The 24,698-nt window shown below is 36.3% G+C and overlaps 1 protein-coding gene across 3 annotated transcripts in view; it reads left to right on the top strand.

Annotated features, from left to right (window-relative positions):
* Positions 1-10,278, top strand: part of LOC124820159 (inositol hexakisphosphate and diphosphoinositol-pentakisphosphate kinase VIP2-like) — a 38,482-nt gene extending 28,204 nt beyond the window's left edge. For all 3 annotated transcript variants that reach the window (XM_088112244.1, XM_088112245.1, XM_088112247.1), the window contains 10 exons: positions 2,075-2,200; positions 3,813-4,051; positions 4,565-4,609; positions 5,292-5,358; positions 5,933-6,004; positions 6,411-6,664; positions 6,740-6,797; positions 7,691-7,858; positions 9,415-9,489; positions 9,840-10,278. In XM_088112244.1, the coding sequence (XP_087968370.1) occupies positions 2,075-2,200; positions 3,813-4,051; positions 4,565-4,609; positions 5,292-5,358; positions 5,933-6,004; positions 6,411-6,664; positions 6,740-6,797; positions 7,691-7,858; positions 9,415-9,489; positions 9,840-10,097 (1,362 nt within the window). In that variant the 3' untranslated portion in view covers positions 10,098-10,278. The remainder of the gene's footprint in view (positions 1-2,074; positions 2,201-3,812; positions 4,052-4,564; positions 4,610-5,291; positions 5,359-5,932; positions 6,005-6,410; positions 6,665-6,739; positions 6,798-7,690; positions 7,859-9,414; positions 9,490-9,839) is intronic.
* The last annotated feature ends 14,420 nt before the right edge of the window (positions 10,279-24,698 follow it).

Below are 24,698 nucleotides of genomic sequence, written 5' to 3' on the forward strand. Positions count from 1 at the left end.
TGGGATGCAGTTGTTCGCATACTGAAGTATATTAAAAGATCACCTGGAAAAGGTTTGCTATATGGCCCTAACAAAGATACAAAAATTGTTTGTTATTCAGATGCTGATTGGGCTGGTTCCCCTTCTGATAGGAGGTCTACTTCTGGATATTGTGTCTCTATTGATAGCAACCTGATATCTTGGAAAAGTAAGAAGCAAAGTGTTGTGGCAAGGTCCAGTGCAGAAGCAGAATATAGAGCTATGGCATCAGCTACTTGCGAGCTTGTGTGGCTTAAACAATTGCTTAGTGAATTGAAATTTGGAGATGTCACTCACATGATACTTATATGTGATAATCAAGCTGCTCTCCATATTAGCTCTAACCCTGTCTTCCATGAGAGAACCAAACACATTGAAGTTGATTGTCATTTCATTCGAGAAAAAATCATATCCGGAGATATCAAGACTGAGTTTGTTAACTCAAGCAACCAGTTGGCAGATTCACTAAGTCCTTACGAGGACCTAGAATTGATTATCTTTGTAACAAGCTTGGAACATATGATTTATATGCTCCAGCTTGAGGGGGAGTGTTAGATATATTATATCTTTTAGTTAGTTAGTTATTATTTCTCATTTGTATTTTTGGCTTAGCCCATATTTCTTTTATTATAAATAGATAACCCTATGTGTGTATTTAACACAAGGGGGATATTCTCTCCCAATCTTCTCTATTTCTCATAGTAGTGATGAAAACTTGAAAATTTGTTCAACGTCAAAGACCGATGATGGCTGAGAATTGTTTTACATCCAAGGGCCCTTTTTTCTTGTAGAGTTATTAGAGATGAAAACCATTCACGTGCTTTTGTCTAAGAGGTCAAACTTTTGGGATTGTGAGTAATACTAGCAACATATTGTATAACAAATGCCTTCCAATTTCTGTTGGAAGTCCCACATCGACTAGAGATAAGGCCAAATTATAATATATAAGTGAGGTGCAAACCTCACCCTATAAGCCGGTTTTGTGGGGTTGAGTTAGGCTTTAAACCCACTTTCTAATATGGTATCAGAGCCATGGTTAGTGCCTATCCTAGCGAGTTCTAAGTGGGCATTCTATTCTTCTATTCCACCCGCAATCGGGCCGCTATTGGACCACCCAATTTCTACTATCACGCACGAGATGTCTATACCTCGGCGTGAAGGGGGTGTGTTGGAAGTCCCACATCGACTAGAGATAAGGCCAAATTATAATATATAAGTGAGGTGCAAACCTCACCCTATAAGCCGGTTTTGTGGGGTTGAGTTAGGCTTTAAACCCACTTTCTAATAATTTCTACTACAACAAAACCTATCCCACTAGGTAAGGCCATCAGCTATATAGATTACACACACCATTTGGCTCAATTAAAGACCAAAGTTTCTGCAATGTTATTTATGCAAAGTCCCTCTTTGACCACTTTCTCCAGTCTTGGCCTCCCTCTCCTATTCATAGGATTAGAAATCATATAACTAACATCTCTCATGGATGCCTTGAGGCCTTCTTCACATATCCAAACTCTAAACCATCTTAATTGATTTTCTGTTATCTTTTCCTCAATCACTGCTGCAACAATCTCTTCTCAAATACATTCATTTTGTATCCTGACGTTTCTTTGTTGACCCACATCCTTGGTTTCTATTTTGGGTTATACAGTAGAAGGGTTGATCCATTTTTTTACCTGTATATTTTTGTTAAATTAAATGAGAATTCTAGCACCTTTGTGATGGAACCCCTATTCCTATAATTCTAAAAATGATCATTTCCTTTCCAGTAACCATAATATTAATTGAATTGAAACGACCCCTTCCTATTATCATTTCATTTACTTCAAAATATTCTCAAACCTTGAGCTATTAGGAGGTGAATAATTTTATGTATAACATAGATGCTAACTATACTAGATTTTGAGACTAAAGCATGGGTAATACATAGACTCACATCTTGGTCTCGTGCATAACTTCAATTTTGTGTGGAGAGTCTCAAGTAAGGTTCAGAAAGTAATACAGGAACACTGCTGTGCTTTTCAACTTATTATAGCCATGGTTGAATATTCTGCAGGCCCGGCTAAACGAAATCATAACCTCCAGTTCAAAGACAATCCCTAGCAATGGATCAGCTGAATTTTCTTGGATGGTTGATGGTGCTGGACTGCCGCCTAATGCGTCAGAATTGCTTCCCAAGTTGGTAATGTTTTTGTAAATATAATAATGCATTGTTTTGCTGCCATGGCAGGATTCAGAGGCAAAGCTAAAAAATCCTTTTTGATGAGGCAAAATAATCTGGTTATCTTATTGTGCTGCCTTAAGAAGACTCTAGTGTGTAACATAAAAATTGGTTAAAAATACTTATCGGCACATATTTTTGTAAAATAAAATAATCATTGCCCAAATGTGTCGAGATAGTATGGAAGATGAGTATCATACGAATAAAACATAAAGGGATGATGAAATTCTTTGGAATGTTATTATTACCTTTTTTTGACTAAAGATGTGGTTTTTCTTATTATTAAGTATTGTTTTTGTTCCTTATTTATGTTACCAAAAATTTTCTTATTATTAAGTATTGTTTTTGTTCCTTATTAATGTATCTCTTTCAAATTGTATCAGAGTGGCCTATTTTGTCATTAATTCCCTATTAGGCCATGACTTTTTCACTCCCTTAACTGACCATTATCCAGTGCAAGCATTTTTTATCTCCAGTAGTTGCATTGCCCTGAGTATTTATTTTACTCTTTGGCAACCATCCCGCTCTCCTAGTATCTGTGCTCTTCGAACCTTTTTTCTCCTTAGCAGCTTCACACCCTCTGAGCATATTTGCTCTTTGGCTACTACCATTGCAATTTCCAGACATTTATATTGCTCTTTGGAAGTTGCTGCATCTTTTGCTCCTCGATAGCCACTGCATTTTCCGAGCCTCTGCTCTCCAGATGCTGTTGTGCCCTCTAAGCCCTTTTTCTGTGGCAGGCACTGTGCTCTCCGAACAGTTTATTTTTCTTTGACAGTTGTTGCATTCCAACCATTTTTGCTCCCGAGCAGCTGCTGCACTCTCGAAACATTTTCTCTTTGTGGCAGCTGCCACACGCCAAGTGATTTTGCTCCCTTTATGTGCTGAGCTTTGCAATAACTTTTTGCTCTTTGGTAGTCGCCGTCCATCCAACACAATGAAAACTTGAGGTGAAGTGTCAAACATACAATGTCATTATTTACTTGATCAGATCTAACAACCAACTGACCAAGATGATTCTCTTGAGGGTTTTGTATTAATCATGTTTGTAACAAGCTTGTCTCATGATATATATGCTCTAGGTTCAGGGAGAAGTGTTGGAAATGTAATTGGATTATGTTAGAGATATAATTTGATAGAGAAAATTCTTACCAAATATTTCTCATTATTAAATTTTGATTTTGTTTCTTATTATTGTACCTCTTCACTATAAATAAGAATGCTCATGGGTGTACGCAATGCAAAATACACAATTACAAGCAGTTCTTTCAATATATGTGAATATGGTTACAATTATGTCAAGCAAAGATTTATTGAGTTGCAATACTAAAATTTTGTTAAACTTCAAAGTTGATCGAGTTGCAATAGTAAAATTTTGAAAGATCATGTTAAACTTTTGTTTATATTCTTACCATCTCATGTTTGGTATAAATTTGAGTTCATTACTCTTGATAGGATAGTGTTTTTGTCACAAGTTATTCCTCCTATAGTTTTCACTAATGTTAAACATGAAACTATTTGTGTGAAATGAAAATGTTTTGTTTCTCATCTTTTTTGCTTATCTACTGAATAGGTAAGCTTGATTAAGAAGGTTACTGAACAAGTAAGACTACTTGCCACGGATGAAGATGAGAATCTTGCAGAAACGTTATATGATGTAATTCCTCCTTATGATCAAGCAAAAGCACTTGGAAAAACAAATATTGATGTTGATCGTATAGCTGCTGGATTACCTTGTGGTAGTGAAGGATTTCTTTTAATGTATGCTCGATGGAAAAAGCTTGAAAGGGATCTGTATAATGAACGCAAAGAGTAAGCATTCATGTGTAGTTTTTGTTTAATCTTGTTTGATTCTATTGTATTTCCTTCTATATATGAGAAAACAAACGGTACTTCAACTGTTATCAACATATGAGAAGGTTTTTAGTTACATGCAATATCCATAATAATTATAGGATTCCTCGTTTGAATATTTTAAATCTAGTTATTAGTGTAGTCGAAACTTATTAAACCTTGGTAGTTTGTAAATGGGTACTATTTTTGTATCAATCCTTGATTTATGGATGGACTTATTATTAAATCATTTCATCCAAATTAATTTTCTTTTCTGGCCATTGTAATTTGTAGCTTCTTGAAAACTGAAATAATTCTTTTGTTTGTAACTCGTAAGAATATTTAACTTTCCTTAATTAGAATGATTTTCATTTTTCTCTGGCTTTTTCAAATTATGTTTTTTCCTGTGACAAGATTGTTCACAAAACTCTGATGACTTCTAAAGTTGCTTATTGTTTTGGCTGACACACTGACGGTGTTTTACTTTCATAGGCGCTTTGACATCACTCAAATTCCTGATGTGTACGATTCATGCAAGTAAGTTTTTTTATATAGTTGTGGAATACTGCAACAGTGGAGATTGATTAGATACCTTGCGAGAAAATTTTCATTATATGAATGAAATTGCAGTGAGCAATTAGAGCAATTGTCAGCTTGACAATTTCTAGAAGCTTCTTTGTGGATTCCCAGGGGATGATTTTGTAATGTTAACAATTGAGTTTCCTTATGGACTTACTAGTTTATATCTTTATCTTTCCATATCCCGTTAATGTGGTCCTAACATAGTAGGGATGGCAATTAACATTGTGATACTTTAGCAGTACCATTTTATTGAAAAATGATAATTTCTTTTCCCCCCTCATGCCAGTGACTAGACACTCGAGCATAGAAATAAATATTTGTTTGTGGTTTAATAGTGACCTGATCACAAGTGCCATGATATGCCCAATCAGGTTCTGATACCATCTTAGAAAACAAACTTTACGCCTAATTCAATCTTTCAAAATTGGTTTGTAAGGTGAGATTTGCACCCACTTATATATTATAATTTGGTCATATCTCCCCTCCATCCAGTTTAGTGTGAGGTGTATTAAAGTTGAGACTACTGACTAGGTGTTGAAATTTGGGAAACCCACTGCAGCCACTATTGTTTCGTTTAAATTATGTAGCTTCTTTATTCCTTATGTTTGAGAAGTTAACATTTACTTTCATATTGCAGATATGATCTTTTACATAATGCGCACCTTAATCTAGAGGGATTGGATAAGCTTTTTAAGGTTGCCCAGGTACGAGTTCTATTAGGGAAATTTGTGCTCAAATAGAACTGCTTGAAACTGTATAAGCCTGGCTAACTAGCCTGGATTTTTATCCACTAGATATTCTGAGATATAACTTTTGGTGGCTAACTATTACTAATGTTTCCATGCTTCTTGGGGTTGAGCATACATTTCATACCAGTAGCATTGGTTATATAATTTCATCAAAATACTCCGTCTGCACTTTTTTATACTGTTTTCAACTTTGATTAACATGTAATTTGTTGCCTTTATACTTGTGTCCTTGTAGCAAACATCATCTAGTGGGATAAGATTATTGTTCGTGTTTGTTATTGTATTTATCCTTTTTGAAAGAAAAACTTACTCCCAAGCCTCAGTACCTTTTACTCAGCAAACTTTTTTCTTAAAATTTTGAATGGTGTTTTTGCTTTACCACTTAAAAAGAAGATATGGATTTTAAGAAACCAGAAGAGTCAAGTGGTCCACTGTAGATACAACATACCGACATGTAATATTCCTGTGCATCATCATCACCTTGAACGACGATGATAGGTCCTTTATTGCTATGCCTTGTTATTTGCAGGCACTTGCTGATGGTGTAATTCCTAATGAATATGGAATAAATCCGAAGCAGAAGCTAAAGATTGGCTCAAAGGTAAAGTCTTCGTGTATGGAATCTATATGAAAATTTTCGAATAGTTTAGAGACCAAGTTAACTATCTAGTTGGTCCATGAATTATTTAAAAAAATTTAATCTGTTTACTTAATGGAATCCTATTGATTTTTTTGCCAAAGAGCTAATTAAAAATTTTACGGATCCTAGTATAAATATTTATAGTACCTTTAAATACTTCCAAATAGTTCTGGGTCATACAGATTAATTTAACTTTAATATTATTTTTAAAATTTCAATTTGATACGTAAAATTGATTGCATGACAAGAAGGGAAGGTTAAGGTAAAATGAAAACAAAATTCATTGTTAGGCAGAAAACATCCAGTAGCGAGTAAATAATGTGAATTGTTATTACATTTTTTATTTGTTTGTATTGATTTGATTCAGATTGCACGTCGGTTGTTGGGTAAAATTTTAATTGATTTGAGGAACACTCGAGAGGAAGCCATTAGTGTTGCTGAGTTAAAGAGTAACCAAGACCATGATTCATCCTCCGTGAAAACTGAAAAGGAAGATACTGAAGCCAAGTCAAAACATCCAAATAAGAATGAAGATATAAGGAAATCCATCACTTTAAGTGATATATCGATGGATCAAGAGGATGACGACGATAAGGAGACCAAATACCGTTTGGATCCAAAGTAACTGTGTTGTCTTTGTTTTATGTTGTGCACTTTTACTCGCATTCTAATACTTTTTTTATTGTCCACCACCAGGTATGCAAATGTGAAGACACCTGAACGTCATGTGCGAACACGCTTATACTTCACATCAGTGAGTCCTTTCAGTTCACATCATGTTAATAAAACTGCGAACAGAAGTTTACTGGCCACCCCCCTCTCCCTCACGCACTCACTACCCTACGATCTTTCTTTTCAAAGTATTTTGAAACTGGTTATTTCAATCACAGATAGGTTACTCATTGGCTATTCTTGTCAACATCTTAGAACTTTTAAGTGGTTTATTATTCTGAAGCAGTATTGTTCAGTGAGTGACATTGAATTTATTTTCCTAAAATCTCGTCATTATATTGGCTGGGGAATAGTGATGGAGATTTGGATCCTTTTCATCTTGTGTTTTGGCTTTACATCAATCTGGTTCAACAACCGGCTTAATTAAAAAAAATGGAAAAAAAGACAAATAGATGTGGAAAAAAGCATATATGGAAGCCAATTGTTGGGTTCTACGGGGTGTACACAGAATAGAAGGCATGCAAGATAGTCAAACATGTTGGACAGGCTATTCTGGTCCAGCTGCTAGCATCATTTACACTCTTGTTAAGAGGATTTGAATAAAGTTTCTTGGAAGGAATGTTTTTTTATTAATGTTGTTTTGTTCATGATGCATTGTAGTATGACAAAAATAACAAAGTCCTTTGGCATGTAGCTCTGTTTTTATTGGGGTCTTCAGTCATGTGAAAGGAAATGATAGGCTCTAGCAGACTTTTCTTCACTTAAGCAATTAGACACCGATGTCACTCCCCACTTCCCTGAAATAAAACATTCAAAGTTGTCGTTTAACTGTGAAATTATGTTCGAAAAAACAGATATAAAATCCTATAATTTCTAAATAGGTGCAAACTTAGGTTCAAAAGTTTTGACATTAGCATGAATTTATCTTCGTTTTATTTCCATATTTTTGTTTTTAACTACTATTTATGTTTACAGGAATCACATATCCATTCTCTCATGAATGTTCTTCGTTATTGTAATTTGGATGAATCTCTTTTAGAAGAAGAGAGCCTCGTTTGCTATAACGCTTTACAGCGCCTTTATAGAACAAAGGAGCTGGACTATATGAGCTACATTGTGCTGAGGATGTTTGAAAACACGGAGGTAGGTTATTTTGACCTTCCCCAAGCAATGTTTCTGATTTGATACTGCACGTTTGCAATATCCCTCCCAGTCGTTTACCGCTAGTTGCCATTTTCAATGTGGTGTTGATAGAATAAAGACTTAGTTACCATTTTATTCCTAGGTATATTTTGTTCAATTCGAACCCATTATTAATAAAAGGTTCAATCAAGCTCTCAAGTTTTTAAAAATATTAAAATGTGACTATTTGCTATTCAATTTGTAGTAAAATCATTAGTAAATAAATACACTTTTAATTTAAACATAATACAATGTATAATCAATATGTAGTTACAATTTGTAAAACTACGTTGTATTATTTAAAATTAAGAGACTTGATTGAACCTTGAAAAAGCCACATTGTTGTTATTGAAAGACTTGATTGTTAATAGAGAGACCAAATTAACTAAAAAAAATTAATAATAGAGACCAAATAAAAGGAAAAAATAATAATAGAGCCAAAAGGGTAATTAAGTCTAGAATTAAATCTGGTTCTTGAATGCTCAATATTATTTTGGTCCTTCAATTTTTTGTTTTTGGTATAAGAGAGAGTTCACTAGGAAGGAAGGCTATCCCATGGAGGCCAGGGCAAGCCACATGGCGTAGTGAGGGTGTACACAGTGGTGTGATATGTTGCTGATAGTTATTTTAAGTCTTTTAGCGACTTGGCTTGATGGCTGCTTGGCTTGTACACACCTACCATAAGGTATGGGCGACAAATGTCATCTATCCACCTGCAAATTCATTTAATTCATTCATCGCAAAATAGTAAAAATTTATCAGATCAAATCCTTCCGGATAATTTTATGGACGGTTAATGATCCATCCAGGTTTATTTCAAAACTCAATGTACCTTCCCATCAATTCTCAAGGGATCAAAACTAATCTGAACTAATGTATTCATAATTAAATCTTTCTTAATATTTACTTCCTAGTAATTTATCTTTTGAAAATTGTTTTAAAAATATATTATTTTTATGGATGGATTGAATATTTATCTGTGAAAAAATTGTCAAGCAATGGATTTGATTTTTGTCAAATGGATCTAGACGAATTATATTTTAAATGGATTAATGTATTTATCGTTGGATTCATCAATTTTCCCACCGCTACGTGAGGGTAAGGTAATCAAGTGGCCCTATTCTCTTTAGGTGAACAAAGCCATTCAGATGCGATGGACTCCGCTTTGTTGAGTGGTATACGAGTGACGAATAACTAGGACTAGGAAAGAGCCCACAAATAGAACATTCTGAAGAATCCATTCTTGGTATATGAAACTGCCTTTGGCAAGGCTGTTTAGAATCCTAGATACCCTAATTATGCCAGATGTAGTAACAGTTGTGAAAACTAACCACAGTTGCAAATAACTGGACTAACCAAGAGGCAGCTTCAGTCTGATAACAGAGAAAGAGAGCTACCTCGTAGAACAGTGTGATACTTTCATTATTTTGGAGGGGTATAATATCTAGAGTTATGTGATGTGTAGTTTCTGTGGTATCTGTGTTATATTGATTTTAAATTTGGTTTGCAAATGCCAGGTAGATTTGGAAGATCCAAAAAGGTTCCGCATAGAGTTGACTTTTAGCCGTGGTGCTGATTTATCCCCCTTGGAGGTAAATGCTATTCAATTTATAGTGTTTGCTGTATCTGGTATATGGTTTGAAAGTGAAATTCAATTCAATTCAATTCCACTGGGCATTATTATACAAATGGTGCACAACTGGTTTCAAGCTTCGAAATTTCCAAGTTAATCCATCTGATAGCATCATTGTCCCTCGCAACTGCACATAACACAGTCGTATGAGGCTTCAGTTTTTACGTCACTCATTTCATTGAAATTACATTTATTGGCATGATAAAAGTTCTTCCCTTGACAACTTTTCGTTCAGAGGAATATATGCTGACTGATTTTAAATGTTGAATTTCTTCATTAGCTTATTTATGTTTGTTGTATTATTTGCAGAAAAATGATAGCGAGGCATCTTCATTGCATCAGGAGCACACACTGCCTATTATGGGTCCTGAAAGGCTACAAGAAGTAGGGTCCTATCTCACATTGGAAAAAATGGAGATGATGATTCATCCATTTGCTATGCCTGCAGAAGACTTCCCTCCACCAGCAACCCCTGCAGGATTCTCTGGCTATTTTTCAAAGAGCGTACTTGAGCGTCTAGTAAACCTTTGGCCTTTCCATAAGCATGCCCATTCTAATGGGAAATAGTTAACTTGTACTTTTGCGCCTCTACTTCAATGTTCCAACTTAATGTTTCTTATTGTACATGGGAAAATTCTGGCACAACCAAAGCGAGCTTTGGGGGCTCTTTGGAAATTTTTTTGAAGCAAACCTCTTCCAGCCAAAAAAATGTTGGAAGTTGTATAAAATAGCTATAGTAGTTAAATTAGACACTTGTCCAGATCCTTATTTTTCTTGTCAAAAAACTACCTGGATAACGGGAAGGAATACTATGAGTGAAAACGGTTGATGAGCAAAAACCTGATAAATGAGAACAGACACTGGAGAACTGGGATGGTTGGAAAGTAGACAGGCTTGCTCGGATCGATAACATTTCGGCTGCTGAGAGGTAGTTGGCAAAATTTCTCCGAATCAAAGTAGTTACTTCAACGCAACAGCTACTGCAATTTCAAATTCTTTTGCCTACTCCCGTCAAAACGCGACGCATTGCATACTATACTCAATGTTCAGTGGTACCATCTTTCTTGGTCTACGCCGTGGGCAACGTTAATTGTCGTGATTTACTACTTTGGGTTGAATCATCGTATCATGTGTCTAGTTTTTATGGGTTTGACGATAGTTTTGGATTCATTCTTTGGATTACCCTGACGAAATTTAATATCAAATGTAGTTCACGGTCTTATTGCTATTCAATGGTAAATGGTAAATTTCATTTTCCATATTCGAGCAATAATAACATTGAACCAAGATTTTGAAGAGCAGTATGATAAATTTCATTTTCCATTCCTTGTTCATGTCTATCACGGTGTTAGAGTTATAAGTTTGAATTTATATAAATAAAATTTGTTGTTTCTTATGTTTATGTTATTTGTTATTCTTTTTTCACATTCAAAATATATGTACAAATGTATAAATTTAAACAATATATAATCTTATTTTATACGTGAAATTGAGTTAAATTTAAAAATTACTTTTTAGTACATATTAAGACTTAAAAAAGTTAAAATAAAGAGTTTATATTATGTTAACAGACGTATTGACATGCTAGATTGTATACAATCAAGTATAAAATAATTTGAAATGATTCAGAATTTAGAAATACATTATATATTGTTTTATTCATAAAATTGTATAATTTAAAATGTACCAAATTATATAATTAAAATAGACATTTTGGATTGTACTATATTAAAATTTGAATCCTACAATTTTTAATAAATTTTTAAATTAAAATAGGTTTAATTATTCCGTAAGTGTTAATTTTTGGTGATTTTTCTTAAATTTGTCATTTATTTATTTTTTGTTTCAATTGAATTTTGAACTGTAAAAAATAGATGCAGTTAGATCTTTGGCATTAAATTAACAATGGCTTTAAATGTCAATTGACATAGTATAGTGAATTAGGTTAATTAAAATAGCTAGTATATTAAAGATATTTTAAGTGGAACAAATGATGATAACCATTAAAACAACCACAATGTGATTAGCCACCACTCATTGACGCTGGTAAAGCACTAGATCTTGCCGACTATCTCGCGAGTCATCTTAATTGCGACACATCACTATTATTCGAAAACGAAGCCATCAAAACATTTTCAATTTTATTTTAATTAGGGTTCTGCTGTTTTTCTTCAGTTTTGTAAGTGTGAGGTGCAGATGAAGGAGGTGATGAAAATCGAGGGTTGTCTCATAGTGGTGGTTGTTTTGCGATTTCAAGTTTTGTGATTGAGGTGCAAAGATGGATATAGGGGTTTTGAGATTTGGCCTTCACAGTTTTGGGTTAGGGTTCGTGATTCACAAGTGTGAGATAGGGTTTCACGTGGTTGGGGTTTCGTCGTGGTGCTCACGGTTATTGAGAGGTTGAAGGAAATAATGGTAGAGGTTGTGCGATAATTTCGTTGCGATGGAGAAGATGAGTTTCTTGATTTGGGGCTCAAGGTTTTGTGGATGCGTAATGGAGAGGAATATTTGACACAATTTAGTTTGAAGAAGGGTTTTAGCGGTGGTTAACAGTGGCTAGCAACCAGCTTATGCGATGGAGATTGGTATCTGATTGAGAAGATGGAGATAAAGATGATAATGATGTATGACTTCTGATTGGCTCATATGAGTGTGATAGGATCATAAAGAAATCAATAATGGATATTATTATTAAAAAAATTCAAACAATCAAATAAGTTTCAACTAACGAAACAACAATGCTCAATTGAAAAAAACTGTATCTTAATAAGATATCATAGTAAGGAAGTGTAATCCTTTTCCAGATCTCTTTAGGTTACAAAGAAGATGACATGTTTTTGACAAGATTATGCCATAGTCTTGCGGTATAGGTTATGTTCGTTTTGAAATATTTGAAAGCGAGGGAAAATGATCATTGCGGGATTCAACATTTTTCCAATATTCGCTGCTGGGATTTAAAGGTATTTATGCTAAAAAAAATCATTTTTACCTTAGAACTATTTTTTTTCTTTCTTGCATCCAACTTCTGATAATCTTAACAAAGAAGTAATTGGTTTCATCATGTGTTGTAATCGATTCCATTTGTAAAAGAGGAAATCAATTCTCATCATCCAATTTTAGTGACAAACATGTTTTAAATTTTATTAATAATAATAGTAATAATAACAATAAATAATAAAATAAATTAATAATAACAATAACAACAATAATAATGATAATCATAATAATAGTAATAATAATAAAATTAACTTTAACTTTACCTATGTTATTTTATCCTTATGAGTATTTTTATGGTCAACTGTGAGATTCTTGAACACAACACAGAATATAGTTGAGATTTTTAAATTGTTCAAATTTTTTCACTGTTCGTCAACCATTAAATATACAGTTGTGATTGTTATATGATTGATGAGTTTATAATAAGTTTCATGGAGAAGGAGAACCTCATGTCATCTAGTCGTTGTGGTGCACAAAGTAATAGGTTGAGAGTTTTCTGTCTTTAATGTATAAGTTTTTAGACGTCTTGAAGGAGAAGCTAAGGTCATTAGATAGATGTTGTAGTGGACAAAGTGTTGTTTGGAGTTATTTCAGGTGTGTGTGTGTGGTTCATGGGTCATAGTGTTGGCTTGTGACAGTGTTAATGCAACTTTTAACATAACTTTCATTGTTGTGAACTTCCATTGTCGTGAACATGGAGATGAGGTTGAAGACGAAGAAAGAACCGATTTCTCTTAACCTGTAACCTATTTCGCAAAGTAGCAAAGGAAATCGAATTGATTATGGGAAACTCGTATCCGATTACAGGAGCTCGTGTAATCGATTACAAGGATAGAGTAATCGATTCCAAGACATGTGGAATGGATTCAATGAGTTTGAATCGATTCTGTGAAGCTCGTAACCCATTCCATGAAGCTTGTAATAGATTCCATAATGCTCTAACCCATCTTCTTTCTGTTGTAGGTGTTACATGCTCGAAGGGGAAGCTAGAGCAATTGGTATGTGGACATTGTGAACCTGGTTATTGTGGTGGTGCTATTGATAAGCTGTCGTTGAAGCTATCAAATTAATACTACTTTTCAAGGCGACTTCAGTATTGCCAAGTAGTATCCAAGAAAGTAGATAGGGCTAAAGTAACCTTGAGTCGTTTCCCTATAAACACGGAATTGCTTTCGAATATCTGACTCTTATGAATGTTATGCAATGCTTATGAATAAAAGTGAGAATGTTTGAAGAATGTTACAGAACAAATAGGATACTTAAAAACAATTATGAAGAAATAGACTAATTCCACTTCTCTTCCAATTGATTCTTTTTGTATTGCATTCTTGATTGGATTATCTTTAATTTGAATTTAAGAATATAATTTTTGGTGTTTTGTGGTGAATGAAATAATTGTTATTCTTTTTATGTAATTAATAGAAAACAAATGAGGTATCATCCACCAGAAAATATAAAGGATTTCACACATGATACATATTTTTAGTTTCAAATTTCAAATAAACACTCATAAAGATAACTCAGACTCTTCTCTACTATTCTTCTGCTTCTCTCTTCACTTGCACTGTGTCCGAAGTTATTCCCTCATCTACTCCCGTATAACACACATGTTATATGATCATTGCACAAACATAATTGCCAACACAAACACAAACAAGTTAGGGTCAACACCTAACATGCAAAAGACTATTAAAAAAGGAGGTATAACACTATTACTACACATAACTCATTCATAATAAAATTCATGTAAGATGCAAATGATTATACTAGACTCTATTATCTAGATAAAACGTTGATGGAAATCTTGGGTGGTCGTGCACTTATGGTGACCTTCACTCCTCATATAACAAAAATCATGGCCAAATACATAATTGGACATAGACCAGAACCTCCTACCACGCTCATCAGATAACACATTTTTTTGAGTTATTAGAGTAACAGGAAATGTCACTATAGAATCTCTCTACGAGACTCATATCATGTTCAAATTCATCGATTCTTGAAAGCTCGTTGAGTAGACTTCTCTCTTTAACTTGATTTCTCTTCTACAGAATCCCCCCCTTGGCTATTTATAGGCCAAATTCTGGTCCCATTTAATTTTTTAAAATATTATTTAATTTTTTAAAATATTTTTTAATTATTATTTTATTGTTTTTATTTTTTAACCCATCGTCACCGAAAGTTATTAGTCTAGTTACCATTTGAGCTACCATAATTCTTTGTTTAACTTACCATTTTTCTTTTATATAAACTTATTAATCACATTTTCTACACAAAAATTATTACTATAATAATAATACTAAGAGAAAAATCCTACTATTTATTAAGATGGATATTTTCATGGATTTTACAATATGTGGTTAGTTTTGATGTAATTCAAGTATATTATATGGATTATTGAATAAGTGAATGTGTAGAATATGATCTTAAGTTTGTAATGTAGTTATGATATTTGAAATTACATTTTCTTAAAGGAAAAACTACTATGTGGAATCTATAAATGATAGTACATGTTGTCGCAACCGGAATCGCGACGGGACGACGATCCAAAAAAAGGAACGGGTTTTGAAAAGAGATTTTGGAGTCGCCACCATAGTTTATTCTGGAAAACTACGGAAAAACCATAAAATGATAAGACACGGTCCGCGAAAACCAGATTCTGGGTTCGGGAGTCGGTTACGCGTAGGGAAGGTGTTAGCACCCTACAGCGCCTGCCCTAAGGCAGTACCCTTAACTAAATGCACGAATATGATGTGGTTTTTAAAATGCTTAACTATCCCCTAAAATAAAATTCTAAATAAACAAAATATATTTTTTAGTTTTTTGGGCCCGACAAGGATTGACCTTGCTCCTACGTATTCTCATTCAGAATGAGAAATCAGGGTTACGTAGTTCTTTTGAATCTGTTTGAGAAATTTGTTTGGAAATTGTTTGAAAATTTGTTTTGAAAATGATTTTGGATTTTTGGGAAGTGAACCTGACAAGGACTAGCCTTGCTCCTACGTATCTCCACTTTTGATGGAGAATCAAGGATAACGTAGTTCTGCCTAGAAATATTGCTTGTTGCTTTGAAATTGTTGATGTTTTTAGTTTTTTGAAAATTTTATATTTTTTGATATTTTTATAAAATAAACGGAAAAGGTATTTAGCACAAGGACGATGCGTGCGATCACACGTGTGCTCAACCTTTAAAATATTTTTTGTAATTTTATTTAAGAAAGAAGAAAAGGTTTTAGCACAAGGACGACGCGAGCGGTCACACGTGTGCTTAACCTTTAAAACGTATTTTTTTGTAATTTTATAAGGAAGAAGAAAAGGTTTTTAGCACAAGGACGACGCGAGCGGTCACACGTGTGCTTAAACCTTTAAACGTATTTTTTGTAATTTTTATAAGAAAGAAGAAAAAGTTTTTTAGCACGAGGACGATACGAGCGATCACACACGTGCATAACCTTTAAGAATATACTTTTGTATTTTTTATAAAAGAAAGAGAAAAAAAGAAGAAAAGGTTTTAGCACAAGGACGATGCGTGCGATCACACGTGTGCCTAAACCTTTTAAAATATTTTTGTATTTGTATTATTTTTTTTTAGAAAAGAAGAAGAAAAGGTTTTAGCACAAGGACGATGCGTGCGATCACACATGCGCTTAAACCTTTAAAACATTTTTATTATTATTTATAAAAGTGCATTTAAAAAAATAGATAAATATTTAAAATGGGAACAAAAACAAATAAAATAAAATAAAATAGAAGGATAAATAAATAAATAATGAAAACAAAGTAAAAAGTAAAAGGATAACATAAAAGTAAAATACTAGGTAAATGAAATGAAATAAAATAAAATAAAAGGTGTGGAGGTGCCAAATAAGAAAAAGGGGTGTTTAATAAAAAAAAAAGCAAAACTGGGCCAAAGCCCAGGCGGAGAGAGGTGCGAAAATGAGAATAAGGGGGCGCAGGAGAAAATTTGTTTTTTTTTTTTATTTTTGGGAACAGAACGGGCCTGAGCCAAAGCAAGGAATGGACGTAGGGGTGTAAAGGTGAGAAATGGGGGGTGCGCGTAGGAGAGAATAGATTTTATTTTATTTTTTTTTTTATCAGAAGGCCCAAAGCCCTTTTCACTTCTCAGGTCTGGAAAACCCTAGGGGTTCTCACATCTTAACTCATTTCCAACACACCCAGAGGCTCGAGTTCCTCTTCTTCTTCTCCGTCTACGGCTGCTTCCGCCAAACCGGCCACTGCGAGACGCGACCCAGGGCGTCGCCAGCACCGCCGCTCGCCGTCAGGATCGTCGCCGGCCCCGGAATCCGGTTCCTCTCTTCTCGCGCGCAAGAGAGACTATCTTCTCTTTCGTGAATCGCCTCTTGGGCGAGCTCGACCACCGCGTCGGCCAGGGCTCCGCTAGCGTCACCGGTCGTCGCCAGAGACGCCTCCGGTCACCACGTCAACATCCTCCTTCCCTCTTCGCTTGCAAACAGAGGAAGCCCTTTCCCTCTTCTTTTCGCGGCTGCCATCGCCAACAACCCTTTCGAACCACGCCTAGGTTCTCTTCTTCATCTTCTCACTGTAATGGGTCCACAGTAATGGGTTCGGTTGTGATGAAGGAATGAGTTCCTTGTCTCTTACAGATGAACGGTGGCTGTAGCAATATGGATGGATGACGGTTGAAGATTGGGTGAAGGGATGTGCGCGGCGGAGAAATTGACTTAGGTGGGTATGGTTCTATTGAGTGAATGGAAGTCGTGAGAGGCGAAGGATGAGTCCTGTGTTAAGCGTTCAATGTATACGAAAGGGAGACCTTCGTTTTTGTGGCTGGATGAAACGAAGATGGTGACTAACTTGAGAGGCTTTGCATCGCCGACACAAGGAGAGGTGGTGTGTTTCTGAACGTGAGGAGTGAATAGTCATGGCCATTTTGAGTTAACTTGATGAATGTTGCAGTATAACAGTATCGAGAGAGGGGCTGATCGGATGGGTGTTTTGTGTTACAGGCCGAAGGTAGCAGAAATTTAGCGTTTGGTACTGAGGTCATGGGACTTGAGGATGTGTCAATTTTCTATCCTTGTTTGAATGTGTTGCATCCCTGTTTGCTTTTTATCACATGTTTTCTGGGTGCTAAAGGTATTGAAGCTTTGATATGGGGGAGTATATGCTTATTTTCTATTGTTAACAAAATAGATGAAGTTTGCAGGCACTAAAACTGCATTTTGGGTGCAGTTCGAATGAACAGGGGTTTTGTTATTGTTAACAATATGCATTGATTGAACGCAATTTCATTCATCTTTCAGCAGGCATAAAGCAGACATTCATAGAGCATATAAACGAACATGACCAAAAGAGGTTGAATGTCTGAAGAATTACCTTCGCAGCTTCAAGAGAAGATAAAACTTTCCTTTTTGTTTTAGTCTCCTTTTCTTTACTGGATTCAATCTCCTTTGCTTCCCCCGCCGAACTTCTCCTTCAGTAACCAAAATGATCTTGCAGGCACTGGAAAGTGAAGTGGAGTGGACTGCTAGGTTCCTCCAACACTCGTTGCTTCTCCTCCTTTTTTCCCCCTCCTTTCTCCTTTTGACCGTGATGAAAAAAACCTTTTCAAAAGCCAACCCCAAACTTCTCTGTCCTGCATCCTGTGAGATATCTTCTGGCATGGGATTTCCCTTTTGTTTTTTTCTTTCTTTGATGTTCACTGTATCGGCCATCAGTAGGCAGAAGTTTGCTTTCAAAAAAACATTATCCTTTGATGTATACTTGCAGTCGTAAGTAGGGAATTATAGGAAGAGGAGCCTCTGCCTTTTGTTACTGCCATTGTAAATGTCCATTTTGAGCATTGTTTTTTGTAAATTGTATACGCTACTTTTTGCCTTTTCTCTGAACCTTGCATACTGTTGTTTTACGCTGCAGGATGGAGTTGACCTTATTTTTTCTTTTCCTTTTTTTTCTTTTTTTTTCGTTTCAAAATAAAATTAGGTAACTAATATATATATGTAATAAAATAAATAAATAAATAAGAAGGTAAAATTAAAATATAAATTAAAAATAAAAATGAAAGAAAATAACATAAAATAAAATAATAAATAAATAAGAAGGTAAAAATAAAGTATAAATTAAAAATAAAAATGAAAGAAAATAACATAAAATAAAATAAACCTATTATAGTCAATCCGGACGAAATTGGGTGTTGACAGCTGCCCCTCTTTACTTAGATATTACTGGATAATATGAAAATTTGATATTTTCATATTATTGAAGTAAAAGCTAAGTAAAGAAAGAAACACTAATTTCGTTTGGATTTCAAAATGAACAAGAAACAACAGGGAATTCTGAGGGTGCCACGACCCTATGGATGGGTGAATAAGGTGTAACAACCTCGTGGAGGGTATAACAACCCTGCGGATAAGTGAATGAGGTGTAACAACCTCGTGGATGAATGAATGAGGCTGTAACAACCTCGTGGAGGGTGTAACAACCCTATGGATGAAAGATTGAGGTGTAACAACCTCGTGGAGGGTGTAACAACCCTATGGATAAGGAATGAGGTGTAACAACCTCGTGGAGGGTGTAACAACCCTATGGATGAAATGAGTGAGGTGTAATAACCTCGTGAAGGGTGTAACAACCCTATGGATAATGAAATGAGGTGTAACAACCTCGTGGAGGGTGTAACAACCCTATGGATAAGGAATGAGGTGTAACAACCTCGTGGAGGGTGTAACAACCCTATGGATGAAATGAGTGAGGTGTAATAACCTCGTGGAGGGTGTAACAACCCTATGGATGAAATGAGTGAGGTGTAATAACCTCGTGGAGGGTGTAACAACCCTATGGATAAGGAATGAGGTGTAACAACCTCGTGGAGGGTGTAACAACCCTATGGATGAAATGAGTGAGGTGTAATAACCTCGTGGAGGGTGTAACAACCCTATGGATGAAATGAGTGAGGTGTAATAACCTCGTGGAGGGTGTAACAACCCTATGGATGAATGAATGAGGTGTAACAACCTCGTGGAGGGTGTAACAACCCTATGGATAAGAAATGAGGTGTAACAACCTCGTGGAGGGTGTAACAACCCTATGGATAAGAAATGAGGTGTAACAACCTCGTGGAGGGTGTAACAACCCTATGGATAAGAAATGAGGTGTAACAACCTCGTGGAGGGTGTAACAACCCTATGGATGAGTGAATGAGGTGTAACAACCTCGTGGAGGGTGTAACAACCCTATGGATAAGAAATGAGGTGTAACAACCTCGCGGAGGGTGTAACAACCCTATGGATAAGGAATGAGGTGTAACAACCTCGCGGAGGGTGTAACAACCCTGGGGATAGGTGAATGAGTGAGATTACTAGGTTCGGCGATGTCCTACAGAGGGGCACCATCGTAGAAGGAAAACTTGTATTAAAAATTTTGGAACATTGGTAGATACTGAGCCGAACATTGAAGAGACTTAGAAGCAAAGGTTGTGTTAAACTTTTCACAACTTCTCTTTCCCCTTAAGGATTATTCACACATTTTTCCTTGCTTCTCATGAAATGTATGATGTAATGTCACGAGGGTGCATGAATGCATAAACACATGAGACCTTTATTTCGTTCTCTTCTCTTGCTCTCCTTTTTCTTTTCTTTCTTTCTGTTTTTTCATTATTTGTTATTATTTTATTTTATTTTTTTTTGAAAATTCCATGTTTGGAACCCGTTGTCAATATTGTCATCAAACTCGATGTACATTCGAAATGCATTCATTGAAAATAATGTCGAGAAATGGTGAGCCCTTTGATGAAAAGGAAAATAGTGTAACTATTGGTTCAAATTCCCTTTATCGCTTTTTTTTTTTTTTTTTTTTTTTTTTTTTTTTTTTGCCATCCAAACTAGCTTGAACCCGAGAAAGTGTGAGAAATGGTTATGAAAAGTGGATGGCCGAATGACGGTTTGTGGATGATGGTTTTGTGGATGATGGTTTTGTGGATGTCGTTAATATTTCAACAATCAAGGCTTACAAGCCTGCCCCAACTTTGCTGTGCACAATAAGTGTGATTTGGAGAGGTGGACAGGTCTAGGTAGGGAGGAATGCCCTAGTTTGACGATTCTTTCTTGACGGGAAGACTTCACATTATGTTTTTTCATTTTTCCTTTATGCTGTTTTTCTCTTCTTCTAGTGATTGTGTCATTCACCACATCATTTCGTTCCAGAGTTAAGTTCATGAGAAAAATCAGGACAAACATTCTTCAGTCGGCGTGGACTTTAATTGGCTTGTACCGTGGCTAAAGGTCAAAGGGTTTTGAAAGAAACGGATAATGAAGGCCCAAATAAGTGTTTGACGGTCGAATTGTCTTAACAAGAATCATCTGCAATGTGTCGAGTCAACTGTCTCTAGGAGTTTGGAACTTCGGACGTCCTTTTATTTTTCATCATTTTTGTTTTGTTTTTTGTTTTTGTTGTTTGTTTTTTTTCTTCTTCTTCTTTTTTCTTTGGCTTTCTTTTTTTCTTCATTCGTCTCGTTGCCTCTACTGTGACCCTTTTTAAAACTTTTCTTTTTTCATTTCTCTTTTTCCACAAATCTTCTCCTTGACTTGGATGCCCCTGACGTTCCTTTGGATTGACATCGATATGCTAATGATTCTTGTTGAGGGTGATGAAGAAAAACAGTTATAACTTACGGCTCAAAGAGGGTGCAACTGGATAAATTTCTTTTATCACTTGAGTGAAGAAAAATGGCCACACGTCATTCTGAAGCTTGCTCGCCCTACTTCCCCCAACCTTAAACCTGAAGTGAAACTCTGCAGCGATTGACAAATCAACTTAATTTTCTTTTTCTTTTTTTTCTTTCTTTTTTTCTTATTTTTCTCCCCGATTGACGGATCATTGGGTACGCGTATCCTGATGAAAACTGCCCCAGTATTATTCATGACAATCCTCTATTTTAAAGGGAACGAGAAAGCTAGGGGTTCAAGTAGTATGAATGCAGATGCTTCAGTAGGAAAAGAACACTAGTTACTATGAATCAAGAAAAGACTCAACACTAGCATTTTTCAAAACTTTGTTTGCTTTTGCTTTTCGAAAGTACTATGCCCTCGGCAGACTTTATTGACAACGAATTCAACATGTGTCTTTTTTTTATTTATTATTTTTTTTTACGACATCCCTCAGGAACGAGTTCGTGCTCGATGGATATACCTGTGATGCTTTAATTATTATCACTTTCTTTTTCCTTACTTTACTTTAAAACCCAGTGCGACATGAATCGTGTCGAAAGAAAAATCGGAAAAGTTGAATAATGGATAAAACCGTATGGTATTTATTGAATGAAGTAACACAGAATACAACATAATTCAAAAACAGTGTTAATATCCCTCAGTGGCATCCCCTATCGCGGAATCATCATGCGTAAAACTTTTTTACCGCATCAGAATTAACCGGTAAAGGTAACTCCTCTCCATCCATCCTTGTGAGGATTAGTGCCCCTCCAGAGAATGCCTTTTTTACTACAAATGGTCCTTCATAGTTTGGGGTCCACTTGCCTCTGTGATCCTTTTGTATAGGCAAAATCTTCTTTATCACCAGTTCGCCTTCGTGGAACTCCCTTGGGCGCACCTTTTTGTCGAAAGCCTTTTTCATTCTTCTTTGGTACAATTGTCCGTGGCACACCGCTGTTAGTCTCTTTTCTTCGATGAGATTGAGCTGGTCAAACCGAGTTTGAACCCACTCAGCTTCCTCCAATTGGGTTTCCATTAAAACTCGTAGAGATGGGATTTCCACCTCAAATGGAAGTACCGCTTCCATGCCATACACGAGCGAGAAAGGTGTTGCCCCAGTTGACGTTCGTACTGATGTACGATATCCATGCAAAGCAAAAGGAAGCATTTCGTGCCAATCTTTATAGGTGACTACCATCTTTTGCACAATTTTCTTGATATTCTTATTAGCAGCCTCTACTGCCCCATTCATCTTTGGACGGTAAGGGGAAGAATTGAGATGATGAATTTTGAACTCCTCACATAATTCCGCCATCATCTGGTTGTTTAGGTTGGTGGCATTATCAGTGATAATCTGGTTAGGTAACCCGTATCTGCAGATCAACTCCTTTTTTATGAATTTGGTCACCACTTTTCTAGTCACGTTGGCATAAGAAGCAGCCTCAACCCACTTGGTGAAGTAATCGATCGCGACTAGTATGAAACGGTGTCCATTTGACGCTTTTGGCTCTATAGCTCCGATAACATCTATTCCCCACATTGAAAATGGCCACGGTGCAGACAACACGTTCAAGGTCGCGGGCGGCACATTGATATTGTCTGCATACATTTGACATTTCTCGCACTTCCTCACGTGTGTACAACAATCATTTTCCATGGTCAACCAGAAGTAACCAGCTCTCAAGATCTTCCTGGCCATTGAATGCCCATTCATATGTGTGCCAAAGGTACCTTCGTGCACTTCTTTCAGTATCATCTCGGCTTCCTTTGCATCCATGCATCTGAGGAGAACCATGTCATGATTTCTCTTGTATAAAATATCCCCATTTAAAATAAAGCTGCCAGCCAACCTCCTTAACGACCTTTTATCGTTCTCAGATGCCTTCTCAGGATATTCTCGGGTCTTAAGATAGTGCTTGATATCAAAATACCAAGGTTTACCATCTACCTCCTCCTCGATGAAATGGCAATATGCTGGCTCTGCATGGCACTTCATTTCAATCATTGGTAATTCTGCATCTTGGTCAACTTCGAACATCGAAGACAAAGTAGCCAAAGCGTCTGCCAATTGATTATCTTCCCGCGGTACGTGGTTAAATGTGATGGTGTCAAAATACTCCATTAATCCCCTGATGTAAGCTTGGTAAGGAATTAATTTCGAATCCCTAGTTTCCCACTCTCCCTTTAACTGGTGGATGACTAAGGCTGAATCTCCATATACATCCAGAATTTTCACTTTGGACTCTATTGCCGCCCGAATACCCATAGCGCAGGCCTCATATTCTGCAATGTTATTTGTGCAATTAAAGCATAATCTTGCCGTCAGAGGTAGGTACTGACGCTCTGGAGAGATGAGAACTGCCCCTATGCCATGCCCCATCACATTCGAGGCTCCATCGAATAATAATGTCCACGTTTCTTCTTCTCGGTTTTTTCTACCTTCTTCGAATAGAGCCATGATATCTTCATCGGGAAATTCGGGCTGCATTGGCTGATAATCGCTGATGGGTTGATGAGCCAGGTATTCTGCTAACGCACTCCCCTTGACGGATTTCTGAGTAACATACACGATGTCATATTCTGACAATAGCATTTGCCACCGAGCTATCCTTCCAGTAAGAGCAGGCTTTTCAAAAATGAACTTGATAGGGTCCACCTTGGATATCAACCAGGTTGAGTGACTCAACATGTATTGCCTTAAGCGATGAGCAGCCCACGCCAATGCACAACAAGTTCGTTCTAACGACGAATACCTTTGTTCGCAGTCTGTGAATTTCTTGCTCAAGTAGTATATGGCGTGCTCTTTCTTCCCAGCTTCATCGTGTTGACCCAACACACAACCCATCGACTTATCCAACACCGTCAAATACAAAATAAGTGGTCTTCCTGGCTCAGGTGGACGTAATACGGGAGGGTCTTGCAGGTATCGTTTGATTTTTTCAAAAGCGGCTTGACAGTCCTCGTTCCAAACCACAGCTTGATCCTTTCGTAACAACTTGAACATTGGTTCACACGTAGCGGTTAATTGGGAGATGAATCTAGCAATGTAGTTCAGTCTACCCAAAAAACCTCGAACCTCCTTTTCTGTTCTAGGCGCAGGCATTTCTATTATCGCTCGCGCCTTATCAGGATCCACTTCTATCCCCTTTTGGCTAACCACAAAACCCAACAATTTCCCAGATTTCACTCCAAACGTGCATTTTGCGGGGTTTAACCTGAGTTTATACTTTCTCAATCTCTCAAATAATTTTTTCAAGTTGAGAACGTGCTCTTCTTCCGATTCAGACTTTGCAATCATGTCATCCACGTAAACTTCGATTTCCTTGTGCATCATGTCATGAAAGAGTGCCACCATCGCCCTTTGATATGTTGCCCCGGCATTCTTGAGCCCAAAGGACATCACCTTATAACAAAAAGTTCCCCACAGCGTGATAAAGGTTGTCTTTTCCATATCTTCTGGCGCCATTTTGATCTGATTATATCC

This window comes from Vigna umbellata, chromosome 4 (assembly GCF_029865625.1).
Source record: "Vigna umbellata cultivar VRB3 chromosome 4, Vumbellata_1.0, whole genome shotgun sequence".
NCBI classification, from domain to species: Eukaryota; Viridiplantae; Streptophyta; class Magnoliopsida; order Fabales; family Fabaceae; genus Vigna; species Vigna umbellata.